The sequence below is a fragment of the Branchiostoma lanceolatum genome, chromosome 12, assembly GCF_035083965.1.
Source record: "Branchiostoma lanceolatum isolate klBraLanc5 chromosome 12, klBraLanc5.hap2, whole genome shotgun sequence".
Taxonomy (NCBI): domain Eukaryota; kingdom Metazoa; phylum Chordata; class Leptocardii; order Amphioxiformes; family Branchiostomatidae; genus Branchiostoma; species Branchiostoma lanceolatum.
The window spans coordinates 7,848,384-7,872,323 of NC_089733.1; the positions used below are offsets into that span (position 1 = coordinate 7,848,384).

At 39.4% G+C, this 23,940-nt stretch overlaps 1 protein-coding gene across 1 annotated transcript in view; it reads right to left on the minus strand.

Moving 5' to 3' along the window:
- LOC136446027 (dual 3',5'-cyclic-AMP and -GMP phosphodiesterase 11A-like) overlaps positions 1–23,940 on the minus strand; it is a 40,557-nt gene that overhangs the window by 11,938 nt on the left and 4,679 nt on the right. The window contains exons 2-11 of the mRNA XM_066444296.1: positions 11,297–11,455; positions 8,171–8,260; positions 5,003–5,143; positions 4,274–4,326; positions 3,795–3,866; positions 2,592–2,706; positions 2,017–2,092; positions 1,404–1,471; positions 800–892; positions 281–331 (exon numbers count right to left, since the gene is read on the minus strand). Of these exons, the coding sequence (XP_066300393.1) occupies positions 281–331; positions 800–892; positions 1,404–1,471; positions 2,017–2,092; positions 2,592–2,706; positions 3,795–3,866; positions 4,274–4,326; positions 5,003–5,143; positions 8,171–8,260; positions 11,297–11,455 (918 nt within the window). The remainder of the gene's footprint in view (positions 1–280; positions 332–799; positions 893–1,403; positions 1,472–2,016; positions 2,093–2,591; positions 2,707–3,794; positions 3,867–4,273; positions 4,327–5,002; positions 5,144–8,170; positions 8,261–11,296; positions 11,456–23,940) is intronic.

Genomic DNA, 23,940 nt, shown 5'->3' on the forward strand with positions numbered 1-23,940 from the left:
TCAAGGGAAAAGTTGGTAAAAACCAAGGTCTTTCGGACAACATCTTGTGAAAGGCACAAATGAGCATGGGCACAAATGGCACAAATGAGCAGGGGTTGAAATTACAGCATCGATCAATACCAACTAAAGATAGCTACTCTTCAAACAGTGCATGTTGGAGATAAGAATAGCTAGAACCCCTAAGTCGTCGATACAATGTTTCGTATCAAGATGAAATATGCATAAAAGCTACTTTGCTAACTTAAATTGGTACCCTATTACGTATGATAAAAGTGCCCACTTTTAGACTCTCGACGTCTTCTTCTGAGACCACTGCATGGTACGACACAACCTGAAATATAATTTCGAAATGGTGTTAATAATTCTTAATGCAAATCCCACTAACGTGTGTCTGAAGGTAAATGTGTTGTTACATAAATGCTTGTGTTCATCGATCTGTTTAAAGAAGAGACAGCTTAAAGTGGAGAGTTAAGTCCTTGATTCTGAAAATATGATCTCTATAGAGTTTGGTTTGCATTTATTTGTGATATTATGCACTCTTACAAAGATGTAGGACATTAGATTTGCCTCTTTATAAAGCAGAATTATAACTGAAAGTATGAAACTGAAAATAAGTGTGACGTTTAGATGGTTAATAGCGAGACTTGACTTTATTTCGGATCCACTGTTATCTTACAATATATGAATTCCTGTGTTCCTTAAACAAATACATATACACATCGATACAACATTACACAATACTGTCCCACAATACATTAACACAGGATAACTGGAGACAACGAGGCTTATGCCTACTCACCTCCAAGGCTACAGATTGCTTGGCCATAGCCTTCGTGATCTCGCTGTACATCAGCGTATTGTTGATGCCAAGGCCACAGAAGATGGCAAATGCCTAGAAAAAAAAATTACAAATCATGCCTTTAATAGATGAACCTTAAACAGTAGCTGACACATGGGACAATTGTTGAAATGGATAATATATATCAAAAATATACATAAAATGTAGTATTTTAAAATTGCTTGTGATCGCTATGACCTAGAAATACGGCTTTTCATAGTCCGCTTTTCGCGACGCACTGTGCCGGCTTCTGGAATGGGCATCACGTGACCCTATGACGTCACCGGCTGGAAAGTATCACCGGCGCGTACGCTAGGCTCAAAAGCACGGTCGCCATGATGAATGTAGACGTCGTGCGATTTGCAGACTTTTGCCGGGCGTAAACGCATTTTTTTAGAAAGTCAAGTAGTTGTACACGAAATCTGAGCTTAATTCAATGATAGTCATCAAAATGAAAGAAAGAGCGGTATGCAATATTTCACCAGGCGAGTAAATACTGCAGTACTGGTGGCTATTTTTGGTATGTTCTCGTTCTTAATCTACGTAGAAAGAATTAATGACGTACCTTGAACAATTGTTCGTCCGCTTCATCGAATGGGTGTCCGTCTAGTCTGTTGAGAAGCTGCGCAACCGCTGACAGAAAAGAATTAAATGTCAACAGCAAAATCGTGACAATCATTAAAAAAAATGCATATATGAATATACAATCAGTACAAAGAACCACTTACGTTAACGTCAGTAAGCTATTAGGTTCAAAATGTCTACCGAAGCCCCCATCCGTCAATAGTTTCATCAGGTTGGTAAGTCACTGAATAAAAAGACTTTTTTTACACAACCAAGAGATTTATTCCACCGACGTTTCGGTGACCATCTGTCACCTTCTTCAAGGCAATTCTGACTGGTTCACATAGTATTCACATATGTACAATCACAGGATTCTGTCTACCGAAGCATTTGACATGACAAGTACAAAAAGGTGTAAAGAAGCAAGTGGATAGACAACATTAATACATATTCCTTAACAACATATCATTAGATAAAAGTAGCATATTTCCATTCGTTCTCTATGTTTTTGTATGATTTCGTTCAATTCTTGTTCGAAGTAACTTTTATATGATAAGCAGTAAACAAATGCCAATCTAACTGAAATCAATATTTACCAACTTGCTCCGACTTACCGATGATTTCGTGGTGGTTATCCCAGATGGGAACACACATGATACTCTTCGACCGAATGCCAAGCACTTTATCGGACTAAGAAATATAAAAACAAAAGAAATTAATTGGTTCATCATGGGATTTCTGCTAATCTAGTTGAACTACTTTCTCGTTACAAATTCACGCTATTTGAAAAAGAGGTATTCCAACATAACAAAGTTCGGACATGTACTCTTCAAATTACGCCACTACTACCAACGCTGTACTAAGATATACCAGTGAAAGTAGATTCTTGTTCAGCAGTGAAAGTGTGATCCTTAAGTCGCAGTTTTCTTGAGTTGAGTTGCATTTTTAACTTAAATGTTAAATCCAAAGACCCTAAGAACACCCTAAGTACATAAATTCATGAATCAATGTTAGTAATATTCATATGACCTGTTGTCTAACGACAAAAATATCCACATAAATGCCATAGTCTCATTGGGAAATGTTTCAATAAAGTTTCTTTACCACCCTAAACGCATCATTAACGCCATCGGTCGTATTTCCAATGGAGTGACACTGCGCATGTGCAAGCAAACATCCGGGCACTTACTTCTGAATCAAAGCGAGGGTCTTGATATGCGTCCGGAATGTTGACGGCTTCTCCTCTGGACGCCACGTAGTCCATGATTCCGTTGGAAACCAGAGGGGCAGAGCCACTTTCTGAACTTAAACAGGAAAAAGAAGAAGCAAAAACCTTCAGTACTAATCACACCCGATAAGCTACATATCATATAATGTACGTACTTTTTTTACCTATTTTCCCAGAATTGCTTAATTTTTCCTTACTATTACCCTGCCTAATAGATGGTCTGAAAGTCATATTCTAGTTGGTTGCCATTGGTAAGAATATTACCGGCTTTTCGCTGTTTATTGTTATCGATTGAAAATGCACCAGAATGAAACCGCATCTGTGTTATTTGATGATATGGTAGTCATTTTTTAAAACTTAGATTTATTCATACTCCAATACAAACATAAACTAGGTTTGCAGAATTTTCGGCCGACCCCAGAGCCTGCAAAAGATGTTGAGTCTACCAAATATTCTGTAAACCTAGTTTACTTTTGTATTGTGGTAATAATAGAGTTGGTATGATGTATGATGTAATCGGCAGATGTCCGAAACATGTTTTAGCAACCAAGAAAGAGAATTATCACTGGGATATTTTACTGTGATTTGTAAATATGCGACTTTTCCCTTTAAAAGCTGCCATTGATTTAAAACTGATTGTTTTCACATTGCTTTTACCTTGTCTTCTTTCAAGTTTAGGACAGCGCGCGAGGAAGTTTACATGTCAGTATCTTATGCGACCCGGTTCTTTTCATTACACTTTACCCTTTAGAAATATGCTAATCAAAAATATTTACATCATTGTCGTTGCTTTGAAGATTGAAATTTGAAAAATAAATCATATTTGCACAAATGTCCTTCCCTATAATGATACTGTGAGAGACACAAAAGCACGTACATACTTTCAAAAATGACAAAAATTGAGATATGTTGAAGACAAAAATTTCTCCGGTTACAAAAATTGAATATTCCAATCAATATTTTCTAGGAGTAACCAGGCTACCAGCGCTAGCTACTCCCTAAGTTTAGCTCTATCGCCACACGTATAGTTGCACACATACTATTTGCATATCTCTCTTATTACCACTTTCAGCAGTTTACCATTGCAGTTAACATCGATGTCTGATGTTACAGTTTTCGGCTTTTGCTTCTTGCTAGTGACACATAAGTCGCACAATGTTTTACCTTTGGACCTGATAGAGCGTATAATCCTCCAAAATAGGTTCAAACACTCTGCGCATCTTTCCCGAGAACCTGCTATAGGTGGCATGCAGGAAGGAAGTAGTTGATGAGGAAGGAGGAACGAGGAGGTGTACAGGTCGGAAGAATTGAGTGATCAAGAGAGTCGTCATTTGAGAAACAGGATTGATGTATGGGGAGAATGTCAGATGGAAGAAAAAGAGGTTAGCGATAGAAGCGGTTGGAGCATGACGTTCTTAGAAGAGGTCAAACATTTTAGTAGAAGGTTTAACTTTAGATGGGTGTGCAATTTTATCTTACCGTGATTCTGTGTGCATTCACTTATATTGTTTCAGCTAGATGGTCTAGCTTAAAACTTTTGGCAATGGTTTATTTTCTAGGCAAGTGTTATTGTTTGTTCCTAGATTATCCTCTTAGCATTACGCATTTTATTTGGAATATATTCTAATGTATGTGTGTCTTACCTTGTGTGAGAAAACGAAGATGTGAGGTTGAAAGATTTTGTGAACGACATCTCCTGTAAAACATACATAAGAACATCAAACTTTAATTCGCACATAGAATTTTAAGACCGCATAGAAATCAAACCCGCACTGAAGAGATTTCGTTATGATAAACGATTTAGAAACCAGATAGGCATATGTAGTCGTCGAGGGTTTTGAGATATCGTTGTTGAATGGCGACCATCTCATGAAGTATAATTGTTTTCACTGATGCAATCAGCAATAACTATTGTTATCTTGAACGCATTAGCATAAAACGTCGTGTGCCACCAGGGCGCAATTAACAGTCACATCTACATAGTTGCGGGGGTGTCCCTGTTGTGTAGTGGTCTGCGCTTCTGTCACTTACCACATCTGGTTCTGATTATTTGGAACCAGAAGGCACGAGTTCAACTCCCGGGTAGGGCACCTCTGGACAAGAGGCGCATTGAGTCATACCAAAGACTTTATAAAAATGGTACATACTTCTGAAACAGTATGGAAGTTAAACACACTCCACTGCCAGTGGACTAGCCCCCTGCTGCAATGATTGCACCACAGTGAGGCCCAGGGCTATGAAACGGGGATGGGCACCACCCTATACACCTTATGAGAATTCTAACTAACTTTAACTCCACAAAGTCCCATCATACTTAAACATAGGCTATCTTTTCAATACAAATTGTATTTCAAAATGGAAAATAAATTTACCTGGTCTCCCTCATTCTTCAGGAAGAGAACGGAACATCTTTCGCACTTCATTAAAGTCAGGGCCTTCATCATGATCTTCAGCACGATACTATCAAGGCACGTCTGCTCCTCAAACAAGTCTCGGGCCACTTCGAGCAAAACCTGCACTCACATAGTTCAGAAAAAAACGCCTGTAAGTCGGCATATTTCTATTCGTGCAAGAAAGCCTTAAAATGTGGCAAAAAGAAGAAAAAAATTGAGCTGGGTGATAACATAAGGTGAAAGAACAGGGCATCTGGGTAACTCCAAAATATTACTATTAGAAAATGTATGAAAGGAACACAGATCTATATGCATGTTACCTATACTAATTTCCAGGTCCTGTTAGGATTATCTATTCAACAAATAAATCTTAAACCACAGGAGTCAGAAACTACGTTATGTGTAATGCATTTCCCAGGGCGATTTGCAGCTCAAACTGTTATCGTAAGGGGGCGCCTTAGGCATGAAACCAGATAGATGACATTTTCACACCCCTTTCTACTTTGAAGAGATTTAAGGACACATCTTGATAAAGAGGCGTATGAGCAATAATCATGTGTATGTATTGCTGTTTTTCACTCAATTATATATTTGCCACTAAGATATTGGGTTGTCCAAAACTTTTGCATGCTGAGTTGACTTTCAAATTTTTATCTGAACAAGCAAAGTACAAGACATAACAATGGTATGTCCCCCCTAGCCCTCAAATGCAAACTGGCATCAGACACAGAGACATCAAATTAGATAGCGACTGGTATCACTACTTACTCAGAACGTGTTTGGTAACAACCGCTGGTAACCTAGTGCATGCGAGATAATTCTAGCTGCAAGTCTTGGCACTAGTGCAACTTGAGAGACTTTCAAAAGAAACTCAACACTTATTTCTTATTCGACATGCAGATTTTTGTCGAATTTCTTATAGTTGGCTTATCTTCCTGCGCACTTAAGACGTTGGTACATCAATCAAGACTAAGGCTCCTCAAGGGTATAGCTTTTGCACAAAAGCAGCGACCAAATTTACTTGAGGGATGATACTATCAGACACGAAAATGCCGGGCTATCAATCATCCCGTACGTGAAACTCTATCTTTTCTTATCTAGTGAGTCCCGCCGGCAGCAATCAATATAACTTCCATCGACCGTTACCAGTACTTCTGACTGTCCAACAATAGTGGGAAGACGTGTTAATCAATTTTGGTTAGTTCCCAGGAACGAGAGGGAAGACGGGATAAATGGATGGGAAGTCCATAGACTTCAGAGAAGAATCGAATCTGCTGTTATGTGGGGAGGTAAGATAAAGGTATACATTTGAGCTAAAGTTTGGGGCGTTGAGTTCAATTTTGTGATTTAGAAAGTTTGCTTTGCAAGCCGTATGGAACGTACTCGTCGTCATCGTGAACTATAACTTGTTTTCTGGCGCAATGGTCGATATGTTCGTTTGGGTGTGACAATTGAATTGAACGCTGGGCGTAGGGACACTGTATCCTTAGCATCTAAACGTGCCTGGTCTCATAGGATGCTCGCTAACTGGGACTGTACTAACTGTCCTTACATTGGTAACAAAAAAAATACATACGATACTACTGATCACTACTGCGGCATCCCTACCCCTGTCTTGAATTCAAAACTTAAAGACAGTCATCTACAAGAATGCCTTGTGATGCATCATTAAAAACATTTCTTAGCATAAGGTATGAGGCACACTTTGTGAAATGCACGAAAGGTTTACTACAGCGTCTACTTGTTTGTTGTTTATTCGCATATATGTACAATTATAAAAAGATAGACAGGGCAAAAAGAAAACACGCAAGGGAGGCCAGAAGCCTAGGTGGCTTTTCATGGGCCTCCCCTGAACTAGACAATAGGAATTTTTACAAAATTATACATAATCAAAACTAAGCAAAATCAACGAAAAAACAAATTGAAGTTGTACCATAAATCCTAATGAAACAAATAGAAAAGATATTGAGTTGTTAACATAATAAGTAAGATTACGCTATATAATAAGTGTGATTACACTAAAGTATACATAAAAAAATACAAAATGTAGTTGATATGGCAATATATAACGTTCTATAGCCCAGTACATGGCATTGTGTGGTGCTGCAATGGCTGATACATTGTCCGTGCTGTAATATGCTCCAGACCGTTAGCTCTTTGAATACTGTCACACCCTGCTTGGTTTGACCTCTTTTTCCGTCACAGAACCCAGGAGCATTGCTGCGCCACTCATACAAAGCTGACTCGTGTCACTGACCTCTTGCAGCGTCATCAATTCATTAGAGTATCCTTATCATACTTTTAATGACGCGTACTGACGTGGTTTAGGTAGAAAGCCTTTGTTGTCGCTGCTAATAAGCTATCGCGTACGTGTCATTATTTCTTAATTGTACAGAACAACCTGAGGATGCCACTACAGATGTAGGTCAACTGGTAGTTGAGCTCCTGGTTCCAATTAATTTGCAATCCTGGAAAGTACATCTCGGATGGGGCTACATACGTCTTTCAGATGGGACGTAAGCTTGTTGAAGGGGAAGGGCCCTTCCTGTAAGAATATACCCTGCTACAGAAACATCAAGGGAACTTGCTACCCTATGCGCCTATAAGCACTACAGGGTTCATGCCCGTAGCTAGGGGGGGGGGGGGGGGGGCTTCGGGGGGTTCGAAAGAACCCCCCACAGACTTGAAGGTCCACTTTCACAGGCTTGAAGGTCCACTTTTTAATGTTCAATAATTTTTTTTAAGGCAGACTTATTTGTATCACCAGCAACGCCATAGAGGTTAGAATCCTAGAAAAAAACTTTGTCTCTGATTTTTCCTCTGAAATTCTCTCAAAAACACAGGAAATGCACTTTCAGAAGGTTCAATTCTTAGACTACGAAACGCTCGAGGGTCCACTTTTTAAAGTCCAATGTTTTTTTTTCAAGGTGGACTTATTTGTATCACCAGCGGAGCTGAAATCCTAGAAAAACTGCTAACTTTTTCTCTGATTACTTTCTTTAAAATCCTCTCAAAAACACAGGAAATGCCATATCAGAAGGTTCAATTTTTTAAATTTTCCGAATCAAAATCCTGGCTACGGGCATGGGGTTGAACAAATAAACAGAACAGCCTGAACAGTAATGAGAGAAGAGACAGATACTTTACCCTATTCCTCTCCTGTTCTCTCATAGAAATGTCGAAGAGCTTAGCGTTGGTGATGCCAATGCCGCAAAATGGCAGGTACGTCGCAAAGACCTGAAAAGGGTATAAAATCAATCAAATAAGGTTTTTTCACCTAATGGATCATCATACGCTTACCGTGTATACTTCCCCGCTTCAGTACGTCATTGTAGCGCTGCCGCACTACCCACAAAGCTCACTCACGCATGGCTGTTTTCGCAAACTGAGACGTAAGTTTGCCTTTACGTAGACAACATACGTCACCAAGATGCAAAACTACCCATGACTACGGTGTTAACTCGCACTTAAAGGTCAATGTCGCAGAATCTCTGAACATTTCGTCAGCCAACAGTTTTCAGCTGTGAAACATAATCGTCAGATGTGAGACCGTTTCTGGCACATGAGTATTTGCGTCACCTTGGTTCCAGGAATTCTCCGTTGACGTAAATCTGACGGGAACGTAGTGTGAACAACAAAGAGGAAATATACGATTCGTTTCGGTGCTGAAACGCACACGCAGTATTTGTACCGTCACACACCATGCCTGTCACGTTCTATGCTTTCCCAGGCACAGAACGTGACACAGCCCGACCGTCACAGACTGTGCCCGGAAGTGCTGTCAATCACTGTGACTGACGGGCAGTGATGCCCGCGTTTCCTGTTTACCGCAGTACCCCCACCCCCCCGTCATCTTTGTTTTTTGGGGCGCTGAGGTAAGGAGGAACAGCGTAATTCTCGCTCTGTAAAATAATTGAATAACTTAGACCTAGAAATGAAGTGGCACAAAAAGACAGTGTCTATAACAGATGCTAAAAAAAAAACAATTTGTAAGACTAAATATATTCTATCCAGGGAAACCAGATCTAGACTAGGATCGGGCCACTTGCCGATTACTTCGACGTCCCGAGGCAGTCAGCTCGCCCGATCTAAATCAATGCTACGGGAAGTTGTAGCCCCGGGCACTGTCCAGGCACGGTTCGTGACAGTGCCGGAGTGTCACAAACTGTGCTTTTGCCCCAGGCACGGTTTGTGACACTCAGGCACTGTCACAATCCGTGCCTGGGCACAGTTTGTGACAGTGCCCGAGTGTCACAAACCGTGCCTGGGGCAAAAGCACGGTTTGTGACACTCCGGCACTGTCACGAACCGTGCCTCAGGACACAGTCGTGAATGGCAGGGTTCGGGACGGATTTCTGTTGTAGAAATTCGTGATGAGACGTCCGTCTGTTTGTGCCACATCAACTCTAAGTCCAAATAATCCAAGACAAGCGCGAAATGTATTTCAATGAGCGAGAATTTCGCTGATTCTTTCTCATCCCAGCGCCCCGAAAAAAAACAAAGATGGCGGGCTGCAGGGAAAAAAACGCGTTGGACAGACTCCTCCCCCTCAAAACACTAAGCTCCGCCCAAAAGCACAGTATGGGATAAGACCCCCTGTGTGTCACGAACTGTGCTCGGTTAGGCACCATTCGTGACGGTGTCCGAGTGTCACAAACCGTGCTTTTGTCCCGGGCACGGTTTGTGACACGCGGGCACTGTCACAAACCGTGCCTAGGCACCAAACGTGACAAAGCACCAAACGTGACGCAACAGGGTTGGACTACTGCGTCAGGGATAGGCCTACGTAAGACCAATGCAGCTGCTTGCCGATGTGATAACTACATTAGTTCACAAAAAGGACAGCTAAGGGTTTACATTCATACAATTCATCGTGCATTTAACGATTTGGACATCCACTGATGATTGAAACAAATAGGACTGATGTGTTCAAAAACTCGTATTTTCCTAGGACGATCGTAGAGGGGGATGCACCCAAGTACCGTGAAGCATCCTCATTAGACAGCTTTAAACAATGCATGCAGTTAGATATGTGAAGGTTAGACGTGACAGGTCGTTCGGCGTAATATAACTAGCTGCTGCTGCGCCACGTGCCTGCGAAGCTGGTGTGTTACGCCGAATAGCGGTTATACCGGCTATATAGATACAGAAATAGATGAGGCATTTTGTATACTATTGCACAAAAATAAAACGCGGCATGTTTTCCAGCCCCGATCGATCTTCGACTTATTGTACAGACCTACTTTTGCAAGTTTTTGACATTGATGTTAACTTGTATGTAATGGAAATTATGGTTTGGGAATGGAAAATATTTCCAGTATCGCTCTCCTTAACATCTTTGATAAAAGAGCTTTTAAAAGAAATCGATTAATCTTTGCCGTACAAAAGAGTCTTAAGAATAGTGTGCATTAATGCAGCACTCACTGGGTACCTCTTGGGATTCCTGCAAAGCTGATAACTTCTGATTCATCCCAAGGTAAAGACGCTTAGAGACGTTATCATATCTTCAATTATTCATACCCTTGACGACATGTGGGAAGATGTGTCGCCGGAGACTTCTACATTAAGGCGTCTGTATAATAGGCTTTTGATTCATGCAAGGTTCTACTTGAGTGCCTTTAAGGATTTCCCATCTGTTTCATCAGATCTAATCTTTCTCAAGGAGACAGCACTTAGATGTACTTAAGGAGTGTCATCAATTTACAACAAAAGTTGATGACTGAAAGTGTATGTCTGTGAGTTTAACACAAAGATACGAAAAAACTTTTGGCGGAAATAGCTGAGGATCATATCAATATGCCACAAAATTACTGTCTATCTTTATCATAAGTGCAGCCTATATGCCGATAGCACTGAGAAGAACAGCAATACGAGACCATCGACCCTCTCTGAGCGGAGACGGTGGGCGATATCGACTTCTGGGCACCTTTGACCCACTCCTGACGAATATGGCACAAATCTACTGTCAATCTTTATCATAAGTGCATCCTTTATGCCTATAGCACTGAGAAGAACAGCAATACGAGACCATCGACCTTCTATGAACGGTGGGCGGTATCGACTTCTGGGCACCTTTGACCCACTCCTGACGTCACGTTTTGAGAACGCCTGGACACGTGTAAATTATATTAGACAGGTCTGTCAATCAATGCTAAAATAAAGACACGGATAGGGGGAAACAACTTGTAGAGGTGAGTAATCACCTGTTTTGTCTCCCCCTCCATTTTCTGTAATGGATGAGTCTTATAAATAAAATAAATAAATAAAAGATACCTTAACGTCTTCTTCTTCAAACGGCATTCCATCCGGGTTCTTGTTGATTGCCTGCGCCACGCCGATGACCTCACCCTCGCTGTCCTTGATGGGCATACAGAGGATGGACCTGGTCCGGTACCCTGTCGACTTGTCCACCTCGTCACAGAATCTGCTGTCCTACAAACACACACAACATCACAGTGAAAAGTGGTGTCATTGTGACATCAGTACATCATCTTTTCTTTGTCGATGAGCATGAAGATCATGGACCTTGGTTACTGTTCCTACGCGACGGTTGATTTAAAATAAGTTTCTACTTTCAACAGGATAAAAACAAGCATTGTGTACAATAATTTCTATACATCGTTGTAAAACCAGTCGTATATCTATTACATGTAATCAATGGTCAAAGATGGTTTGAAACAAAACGCATCTGTATGATCTGACTGTATTCCACATCGTGTAATTTTTTCCTTTAGTTGCATGACGAATGCTTTCCGCCAAGTCGTGTTTCAGTGGCATTTGGATCATATTGTCAAAGCCATAAGTAATTATCTGCCTTCAGGGTGTTTTTACATAACTCCCGCTGCCAGCCAAAGTTTTCCACGAAAAGAGGCACAAAGAAGGTAATGCCGTGATAAACGCCCAAACTGCATTCAACCTTAAAACCATCGCCAGATGTTGTTAACAAGACATCTCCATCCACTTAAAGATAGATTTATATACAGACAGATGAATAGATGATGTGTAAGGAAACGGTAACTGTAATTTATCACCGTCTGTACGGAATGTCCCCCATTAAGGCTAACTTTGATGCGCTTATACGGCTCGTTTAGCTAAACGTTTGTCGCTTTACTTATGCTCGCATTTTGTTGGAACATCGCCAGCAAAGGCAGCAGGGAGCCGGAATATCCGGTCACGGGATAATATCTTAATTGTCATCACCATAGGAGAGAAGGAAATACAAAACCTTAATCCCAAGGACGTGTCACTGCAACGGTTTCCACAGAAAATATGCATCACTTTTAATCATCATCAGTGACAAGAGAATTTTCCCATTACCAAATTAAGCATCAATCCCGTTCGTCTGCATGAGAATCAATCAATATGTTAATTCGTGCACATGCTAATGTTGCATATTGCGGCGTAGGTTGGCAAAGTACGGTGTAAATTGTAATTGTGGGCGACGGGAAAAGAGTTGGAAATCACAACTTAAATAGTAAAGAAAAATCTAAACTTAGTGATATAATGAATCCAATAAAATGGCCTACTCAAGCTAATAGAACTAACATTGCAAATATGGAAATGTTATCATTTTGAAGATGCTTTTATTTCTCAGCATCTGGTGGTAATTTTGTTGATAAACTCGTTACGGGTCGAATTTATCACCTCTCACTGGTTGATTGCTAAAGAGGGGTTATTGCCCCTGAAAACGTGACGAGAATATAGAGCCCCATAAATTAATCCTAAACAAGCTATATACATGTAGTTTCGTTTTTATTTCTACACCGTAACAATCTATTGCTTTGTTATTTGTCTAAACTGTTCTTTCATAGCTCTATTCAGACAACATGGAACTGGTATATAGCTTTACAGTATGAAACATTCTCTTTGATGAATAGAATGCACAAAGTAAAAAAGAGTGCGGTGCCTTTAGAAAAAATTATATGTTCTGTTATTGCTGATTTGAATTGAATAACAGAGTATACCTTCAGCTCTGATCATTCGTTTTTGCTTGATGAATTATTGCTCAGTTTTAATATGTATGTGGATTAGTGAAATGAGTTATGAATGTGATATTTTAATAGACCTCATGTAAAAAGGATTCGTTAATTTTCGTCACGTTCACATTACAAGGCCTGATTGCGACGTTGTCTTCCAATTATCGTATACGTAAGACGGCAGCGTAATAAATGATAATAGAATACATCAATAAATCTTGAAGATTGTGTTTTTCTACTAGTGCTGCGTACCGGTACTGTACCGTGAAAATTGATTCGGTACAGGTCCAAAATACCGGATCATGAAGTACCGGTACTGTACCGATATAAATTTACACCAAGTATGTGCTTATTTTCTGACCTCATGGCCTCAGCATGCAACACCAAACGTGACCAAAGTGACACCTTAAAACAGCGTAACTAATATGCAACAGATCATTCAGGTAGGCGGAGAATTTTGATAGCAAGTACCAAGGGAGTTTGGCGGTAGGGAACCTAGTTATGGTCTTTGAATAAAGATACTGAATCTAAATGTTCTATCGAAGAAGTTAAGAAAAGCACATGTTACCGACCGTTTTTCTTTTACCCAAGAAAGTAAAGCAATTAACATCTGTCTTTGTGCATTCAGTGCAAAAACATGTTTCTTCGTGTATTAAGCAACGATTAGACAGCGGGCTTGCAATGTTCAGTTATAATGGATAAAAAGACTCTTTGTACACAGCCAAGAGCTTTATTCCACCGACGTTTAACACGTTGGATTAAGGAGGATGTATGGATCAGGAAATCCACTCCAGTCATGAACCGTGATGAGGGGTGATATAGACTCAGTCACTTTGGGACCGCATCCTTAAGAAATAGATGACAATCGTTGCATTGTTTTTTGATCGTTCAGTTATAATGTCTTCACCATGTTTCATTTGCAGTGCATGCTAATATAACCTAATGAGGGGCCATACTTCGTTTGAAAAGAAAACATATGACATCAGTACCACTCTGCATTGAGTAATCGAAGCAAAAAGGATGTAACATATATCTGTCACGTATATATAACACAACTGAGAGTTTTAGAAGCACTATTATGAGATATGCAGCGCAAATTCATATCGAAAAAGGATGTAACATATATCTGTCACGTATAACACAACTGAGAGTTTTAGAAGCACTATTATGAGATATACAGTGCACATTCATATCGACTTTCATTTAAAGAGGGAATACAGGCCCAATTATGTGTAGTTTATGGCTCATGGGAGGGCCGTTATTTTGACCTTTGGGATGCACTATAGTTCTTATATTGAAGCTTTCTAATGGACGTTAGAAAGCGAAGGACGTCTCGGGTGTATTTTTCTGAAGCTTTTCCGTTCCTAGTAGCGGCAGCTGTAAGCTGCAAGTTGCGTTCTTTATCAAAATGATTGAAGACCGAAAAAAGGATAATCACTTATTCATTTATAAAAGGATAATTGTTTAGGGTTCCTATATTTTCAAACTTTGGACAATCATTTGGACATAATTTATTTATAGAAGCTTGCTGAGAAAACGTCCGGCTTGATTTAAGCTGTTTTATAAAGTCAAGGTCTTACAAATCAAATAACAAGGGCACACTGACGAATGAGATACGTAATGAAATTATGTCACATAGTAAGTAGGAACTGATGATCAGTCTTTGCCAGTCCACTCATTTGGTAAGCCCGTCAAAACGAGTCAGTTCAGTGTTCATCAAGAGCGTGTAACGCTTCGTGCCGCGAGTGGGAAATCACATTTCGGTGGAGTTTTCTATCCTTTAATCTTCCAGCACCACCGACGCAATAATCCTTCGACAAGACTCGGGAGAGCCGGATCGACACATGGTGAGGTGCGCCTTATTAACAGTATTCATCACTGTCGGGTGTGATGGATGCGTGTAGGGACATGGACCCACTGTTTCACCTACGCGATGTTCTGTTAACATGTTACCAACATTCTACGTCTAACTTTGAAGATAATACCTTCTTCTAACTCATGCCGCAGCGAAGCCGCAGTACACTACTAGCTAGCAGTATGCTTCAGTCCCATTGAGGATGACTGCTTTACCTTTTAAACAGTGAGTAGAGAGTCGTAATAGAATACACGATGAGCCTCTGTTAGTTATGTTATGTAAAAACCCATCTAAAAGAAGAAAAAAACACGGCGCTACTACATCTTCGATGAAAAGTCCACGAATATGAAGATGTGTGCAATGATCACAGACTTAGATTGAGATAAAGGTCTGACATATTTCAATATGACGCTAGCATAAATGTTGATCTTGTTGACTTACAGACTGAAAATTTAAAACGTTGTAGTTGTGTATCAAGGATGGATAAGAAAAAAAGCAAAAGTTGTGCTCCTTAATAAGACGATAAAGTAGATGTCTTCTTTCGTTTATCTCGTAGCATCAATACTGTGACACAACGAGGTGATGTATTGTCTGTCGTTTGTGTCATAACGAGAAGCGAAATTAGGAGCGCCACAAGCAATTATGTAACGATAACATGTCTTATTGAAAACAGCCATTAGGGGGGCTGCTCACTACACGAAATGGCATCGGATCCTGATGTATCCTGTCGTGATCCGGAACCTAAGATCTGGAAGAATCCGAACGGATCCGGGGCCGTATTTTTCTCGGCAGGCTAATGCACATCCAAATATTGCGACTCATGGTACCACTTACACAACTCAAATATGCAAGTGGTACCTTGAGTCCTAATATTTGGATGCCCATTTGCCTGCCGATCGCGAGAAATACACGGCCCTGGATCCGTTCGGATTCTTCCAGATCTTAGGTTTCGGATCACGTCAGGATACGTCAGGATCCGAGGCCATTTCGTACAGTGGCGCTGTGTTCAAGAGGCTTCAATAACCTTATGTACTAGAAACACACAGAAACTATCACCATCAAGGAAATGACCAGGGAAGAAGAAAAAGGGCAGGAAACGGTGGAAATGGGAGGATGATACCAGAGAATGGACAGGCATGACACTACGTGAAACATTAAAAAAAAAAAACTGGTTGCCAATATTCTGTGGTGCCCCAAAGACCAAATGCTTCGACTAAGGGTTAAATGAGATGAGATATTCCGCATAGGTATAAGAAATATGTAAACTCACTTCTGACCCGACCGCTTTAGAAATCAGGGGCACTGACGGGAAGGGACCTCCAAATGGACATTCCTATGCCACACATGGTTAAGCCATCAAAAACAATCACTTTAAAAGACATGTATCTACATTTCAAATCTCAAATCTTTACCACCCCTGCAAAGCTGGATTTGTCAGGTTGCTTTAGGCAAAAAAAGCGGGAGTTCAATTCCAGCATTTTAACGAGCTAAAGACAGAAGCTTCAGATGAGACCAGGATTTCACCCCCCATCCTAATATATCAGTCCAACCATAAAGAAGGGTTCAGAGGTCAATCCGAGATCAAGACATGACATAAATCAACTAATGGCCAGATTTTTAAAAGTCACATTCATCTGTCCTTCCTCGCAGAAAATGGACAATTCTGACCAAAATTTGCCCCGGAAAAAATTATTTCAAAAATAAGTAAGTACCGTGCACTCTACTGCACAACTCGAGTAGCTGGTCCCTCCCCTGACTCGAGTTCGTAGCTAATAGTGTACTAGTATATTCCCACAAAAAAATAAACACCTTGTAATTTCAATTCTGCCAAACATAAAGTACCATCACACTTTGTCTCAAGGTCACACACATACGCCCTCCTGTCTTCATTACATTTTCACGCTTTTCTATGCACCCTTTCGAGGCAGACTTTGATGGACAGCTTGTGATATTTGATATGATAGAATGGACACAATGTGAGGTTGATGGATTGTAATTACTAAGCAAACTAATATCATCAACTCACCACAAATTGTAGATGTACTATACTCTGTACTGAATATGACAGTCAGAAACATCGTGCTGTTTCGCTGTTTTATATCCGGTATACCATTTTAGATATCGGTAGTACGAATTTACATTTGTCCTTTTTGTACAGAAGATGATAGATTTCATTTTGAAAACCAAAATTTCCACAGATAATATTTAATAACATTGCAATCTTGGCATGTCAAATCTTTTTCAAATCTATTCTATTATCTATCAACATCATTCCTCCCTGCTGGGTGTCTGAATACTGTTTTCTTTCCGCCATTTAGATTTGTCTTGTATTGACATAGTTTATTCTATTTTGTCATATGCTTACAAAATATTTGATTTATTGTAAGATAGTAAATATTTTTGGGAACAAATAAACTTTATACGAATGTTGACAAAAAGATAACCTCCCCCTCTACATAATGGAACGGTCGAACGGGTGTGTTATGGCGTCATAACACATGAGCGATAGAGGCTTCTAATTGGTCGACGCCATCCGGCTATGTGATAATACAAAATGAATCAAGCTACTGGCTAAACTGTCTAAAGAGTCAGACGTTTATGACAACACCCACTACTAATATCTTTCATCAGTGACATATAGATGAGGATCTGAATTCAAATTAATAAATGTACTTCAAGCATCGAAAATTCATTATTTATGAAGGATAAGTAGAAATAAACCCATCGAAGGGTGTATAGTCATACAAAAAATGAAAACATTTGGAAAGCGTAAGAAAATAAATAAATCCAACTTTCATGTGGCCAGACGCATCTGAATTTGGCCATGTTTCACAGATTTTTCTCCATGTGTTTGGACAATCGTATTTTAAAGGTCGGTTAACATTTACTACGACATATCTGTACCCAAATAAACGCCCTTTCCAGTGTATGCTCCCATTACTATTACGCCTTTTCCCACTACAGTATTTCATTGAACTTCTCTTGACGTTCATGAGATTAACAGATACTAAACGAACATCCCTCAGGCATACCATTAAGGAAACAGCTGCTCATAAAGTCTGCGTTATGCTATTAGTGACTTACTTATCAAGTTTTAATGGAGAAGACTCTGAATCTTTTATCTCTCACGCCTATAGATAATTGCTTTCTCTCTCCGTGTAAATGTATCTATGGATCTGAGTTAGATTGAATTCAACCGTGGAAAATGCAGGAATAATGGTGTACTTACAAATATTCAACTGACCCTTTTCTTAGTGTTTTCATCAATGGTCAAGTCAGCAAAAATCAATATTCAGTTTCGTCAACCCTTCCGGGATTCTTCCGGGAATCGAGGTGTTCAGCCCGATAGAAAATTGTGTATTAAGGAGATTACTAGGGTTCTTTGCTTTTACGGCTGAATTCCTTTGAGAAATGAAGGCAACAGAATTGAAATTTCGATTATCACGAAGGAGAAAATGTTCATTATTGACCTGTCTAGGCGTTGACACTTTGAGGCCAGTGCGACCCTCTAGCACTGTAAGGAGTGTAGGATACATGGCGTATGAAACTTGAGCATTTAAGCTGTCAACAGCGAAGAAACAGTGCAAATTGGTCAAAGAACAGCCTGTAGATGAATTGATTAGGATTTGTTATTAAAAAAAACTAGAAAGACAACGGAGTTAAAGGCATCCAAAGCAATTTTAGGGCAAAAAATTGTAATAAAAAAATGCTGAAATATTTTTGCTAGTGACATTTACTAACACTGTTTAGCATATTTCCGTAAAAACTTCATACTTTGAGCATTTTAAAACTGCGCAAAACGTACCTGATGGCGAGCCTACAAAAACCCCGGCGACGATTTTCAGTGAGTTCTCACGTCACAACGATGTCGTATTTTTGCATCATGGACGTCTCTATATATTGTGATAGTGTTGTTTGAACTTATCATCTATAGAAATAATAGAATAAATTGACTTCCAAAATCCGATTTTCGAGCCTTAATATTGCTTGGATTTCATTTGGTGATGTAGAAAGAGCAATGTTTCAAGCTGACAGAACAGCATAACTTATGCACTTAACAAAATATTGACGAGATTATTTTGAAATAGAAAGGTCAGCTAAGAAAAGTATACATAAGGCTTAAGATTCAAATCTAGTATGAAAATATTGTCAAGTTAACGAAAGTTCATAGCAAAGGTACAAAATAATCTCTCTTCAAAATCTACTACAAACTCTCAAAATGAATCTAGCTGGTGACAGTAAGTTGATGTAATGTACATAAATAAGTAATGGAACTTATACAGTTACTATCATATTTTGCAAAATAACGTTTAATATGCATACATTCATGTCGGTGGTTGCATAACGTCTAGTCTCAAAACAAAAGAACTGTAAGAATGTAAAAATTATCAATGAAGGTACTTTAAGCAATAGAAATGATAAAACCTTGATTTGTCCTTATCGTAGTGGTTATAATAAACAACAAACAAAAGTTATTGTCATTTTCCTTTTATCCACGTCCTGAAAAATATTCTAAAGGGCCTTGTCTTAGTAAATAGATATAACCAAACGCATTGTCAGTATCTATATACTCATTTATCTACGATAAGTAAACCATTTCCACCCACATACGATACAAACACCTTACCTAAACCTCCACGACCCTGTGGAATCTTTACCAATTCCAAACGTGTCTGGCTCTCGCAAGAGGGGACTCCATTACAATAACAATCATATCACTTTCCACTTGTATGTGGCCTATGGACATCGATTGCGTTGTTCGGTATGCAGAGCGTAGTGCACATATCACCCCTGGTGCAAACGTTATTTCTCCCTCTACAGCTCCCTCTGCGAAAGCGTGGTCTACCGTGTACCAGGAATTCCACACGAGCAACATTAAAAATAACATCATGCACAACCATCAACATCTCCTCGAGTTATCCTGTCTACAAACAAAAACATACACAGCCCGCTGCAGTATCGTAGGAAAATTCCAGGTGACTAATATTTGAACTTGACCTCTGTTTCCACAATCGCTACGCACCCACCAAAAATCATGCAGATCCATCAACAGTTCCTTGAGTTATATTGTCTACATACAAACACGCTAACACACAAAGTCTACTGCAGCACTGTAGGAAAACGCCAGGTACACCATTTTCGAACTTGACCTTTGTTCTCATAACCACTACTAACCTACCAAAAATCACGAAGATCAATCAAAGATTTCTTGAGTTATGCTCTTGACATACATACAGTCCAACTCCACAGCTGGTGCAACCGATAATATAACCTTCTCGGCGAAGGTAAATAAAGACAAATGTTGTCTACAGTTTGGAACTTTTCTAAATACAATTTTGGTCTTTCCGTTCTTAAAGCAGACGTCACCTCAAAAGCAATACGTTTCAATATCTTTGCCTTCATTTAACCATAATCATAATAAATGATTCCTTCCATCGAGGAATCAACTCCACCTGTAATATTCTTAAAACACTATAATACAGTTTGTCAATAGATTACTTGGAAAATGTAAATGGAGGTCCCGTGTTTGAGGAGAGTCACACATTGAGCACGCAAAAGAACCCACCACATCTTTCGAAAAAGAGCAGGGGTATGCCCCGGTGTGAGTGGACCAAAAACATACCGGCCTTAAATGGGGTGGGGAATTTCCCGAGCAGCCTTCGTAACCCCTGCTTCTCCTAATGGGTCAGTGAAGTCAATACTTGTCTCGAGCATTGATATTTCTGACCTAGGGTGAAAAAATGCTGCTACAGTAACAATTGAGCCGCCTTTCTTCGTAAATCGATGGCAACATCAGGCTATTAGTAGTTCTTACGAATTGATTTAAAAAAAAAAATTCCCAGAATCTTAGAATGGCCAAAACATGTATTATTCTAGGATTTAAAATAACAAGAAAAGCAGCCATAGCCTTACCCACCAAGTACAACAATAGATATCGGTATTAAAAAAAAAACAATATTAACTTGTCACTAATGCCATTGTGTATTTATATCCTGGTTTGCAGTTTTACTATACTTCAGTTTACGTCAGTTTTATGACCTTATGATTATATTTTCAAACACTAAAACTCCTTGGAGTTCAGTTACTAGTCAATGATATTCACACACACTGCAAAAAACGTGGCGACCCTCTGAAATCAAGGTCAATTTCGTAGAAAGGCATTTCCTGCTTGACGAAAATATTTGTAAAGTCGTGAGTAGGAAAAACAGTCTAGATCGATCTGGAATGTTAAAAGCTAGCTTTACGGACACAATCACAGTTTGAGAAAATTAAGCTACCTGCTGTAAGGTCAAAGGTTATAGAAACACTGCAATGTCACCAAGACTTACTCTACCCTACTTTTGAATACACAAGACCACGTTGGTTTTTCTCATGCTGCGTACTAGTACTGTAGCTGATCAGTGACAGTGGTACTGCAATCGAAGACTTGTGCATCGAACGTGTTTATTTATAGGGCATGGGTTTACAGTCAACTTATAAAATCTATTTGGATGGTGAATTTAGAGCTTAATTGGAATATAGATTAGACATTTTGGGGTCACCGTACAAACGATATCTTACTACTCTACCAATTTAGGTCTGTTCTATCACAAAATGTAATGTCCGTGTAGATCAACTGGTAGCAGCATCACAGTTGATCTCCTTGTTTCAATTAGTTGGTAACTGGGAGACCCCGGTTCAATCCTGGGTTGGGACATCTCGGTTAAGGCTGCACCCGTCTTTCGGAAGGCTTGTTAAATGGGCGTCCCGTGTTTAAAGAGGTGCCTCGGGCATGATAAAGGAGAAGGGCTAGCAGCCCCACCCTGTCAAAATATACCCTGCTACAGAAACACCAAGGAACGTTGCTGCCCTATGAGCCACAGGGCACGACAAGGGTCTAAACGAAGTAAACGAACATTTTGCCCAAAAAAGCAAGTTAGCTGTTTCTGAAAATTGCTCTGATGCTCTATAAACACTTCTATTACAGCAAAACAAAGTGGGAATTCAATAAGATTTTGTGGTAATGTTGAATAATAATAATAATAATTATAATAAAGTATAAATCCAAAAACGATCCAAAAGCTACTGTGATGTTGAGCCATAGGGGCAACCTGATAAGTCCATATTTATCTGAATGCCTTTGACCTTCAAGTGAAATCCTTTAGGTTGGCGTTATTCCTTAAGAAGCGTTCTGACGTCAGTTGCTACTCTTAAGGCCAGTGACAATGATTAAAGGTTGGTATTCAGGAAAATAACTTTCAATCCCAACATATGTCCGAGTACTTTGAGTTTTGCTTAACAAGGTATTTGTATACTCTCTCGAGTGTCCCCGCGAACGTATTTTACTGTGTCTTGAATACTGCAATTTTTTGTGACAACTGTTTTTACATGACGAATGCTTTAAGAGTCAATTGCACGGAGCTCAGCGCTATTTCAGAAGAGAGAAAGCATTTTGGCAATTTACAGTAAGCTACATGTGCAAAGGTTAAAGTATGCATTTGTGACCAGAGTAGTTCTTATTGCCGATAGATATATATGTAAAAGTATTACAACGCTAGCTGCAGTTGCTCCATGCTAGAATTCGAATGTGTGTAGAGTGTGGTCTTAGATTTGTCTTGATATAGCGGTAGTATATATCGGGTAGATAAGTGTAGTAATCCTCGCCTTGTAGTGAACAATGTACAAAGTTTTTTTGGTTTTTTACGAAGAGTTAGACTAACTTAGTCTGTTAAACACCAGTGGGTGGTAAAGAAGATTGATACGGAAGATGCGATATTCTGTGCGATTCAAAAGTCCATGGAAAGCGTATATCAATCACGAATAGGTCTCTAACCATAGCTCAAACGCTTTGATGAAATGCACTTTATTGTGCAGGTGAAAAATACGGCAAAAGTAACATGCAGTAGCAGAGGCATTGGACCCAAAATTGTGTACATTCTAATCTCTTTCATGTTGTCCGTGGTCTTTCATCTATGTTTATGCATTTGATATAAAACACGGGATTCCCTTGAGAATTTTATTCTTTGAAAAAGTCAGCTAAGATTCCTGTATAAGATATGGTTTTTAACTTAACGTAGCAGAGGTCATTGGACCCACAATTGTGTACATCTTAATCTCTTTCATGTCGTCCGTGGTCTTTCATCTATGCTTATGCATTTGATATAAAACACGGGATTCCCTTGAGAATCTTATTCTTTGAAGAAGTCAGCTAAGATTCCTGTATAAGATAAGGTTTTTAACTTAACGTAGCAGAGGTCATTGGACCGAAAATTGTGTACATTTTAAGCTCTTTCATGTTGTCCGTGGTCTTTCATCTGTGTTTATGCATTTGATGTAAAACACGGGAGTCCCCTGACAATTTCATTCTTTGAACAAGTCAGCTAAGATTCCTGTATAAGATAAGGTTTTTCATCATTTCCAGTCTTCAATCTTTCTGAACGAATAGACTTGGTTTAATGGTAAGATTTTGCCTCCTAAGTGCTGCCGAGCCATGGGTACTGTTATCCCTGCTACGGAACAGCATCAAAGGTTAGAAGTGATACATGTCTTTTGTGATACCAGCCTGGATTTCCTGTGCTTTCCTCTCATTCAGTTGACGCTGTACTTTAAAAGATGCCTGCAGGCGACATTTTCCGACGTCTAATGGTTTTGAGACTCAAGGCTAAATCCTCCACATTTGCAGTGAAATCTCCGTGAGCATATAGGAAGAAACACATACCAGATACACAGCCGTGGATAAAATAGGTGAATGATTTAGTATGACATTTATTTCAAAAGCATGCTTCTCTCGGATCAGTCAGTCAAAACTGTGACGTCAGAAACTTAGCAATAAAATATTAAAGGGCTAAAATCAATGGACGGTGGATCTATACTGAAACTTTACGATATACAGAACTGTAATACACTAAGACATATGCTAGTAGATCATATCATATGTGAAGCTTTTTGTTTGTTGCTTAAGCTTGCTACGATTCCTGTGCTTTATATATTCTGTCTCATCACAATTGCTAATATGATATGACCATCATGGACGTTTTGACAACTACGTGTAGTTCTATTTACAATAGTTGCAGAATAATCAAGTTTCTCTATATCTTATATTCAAA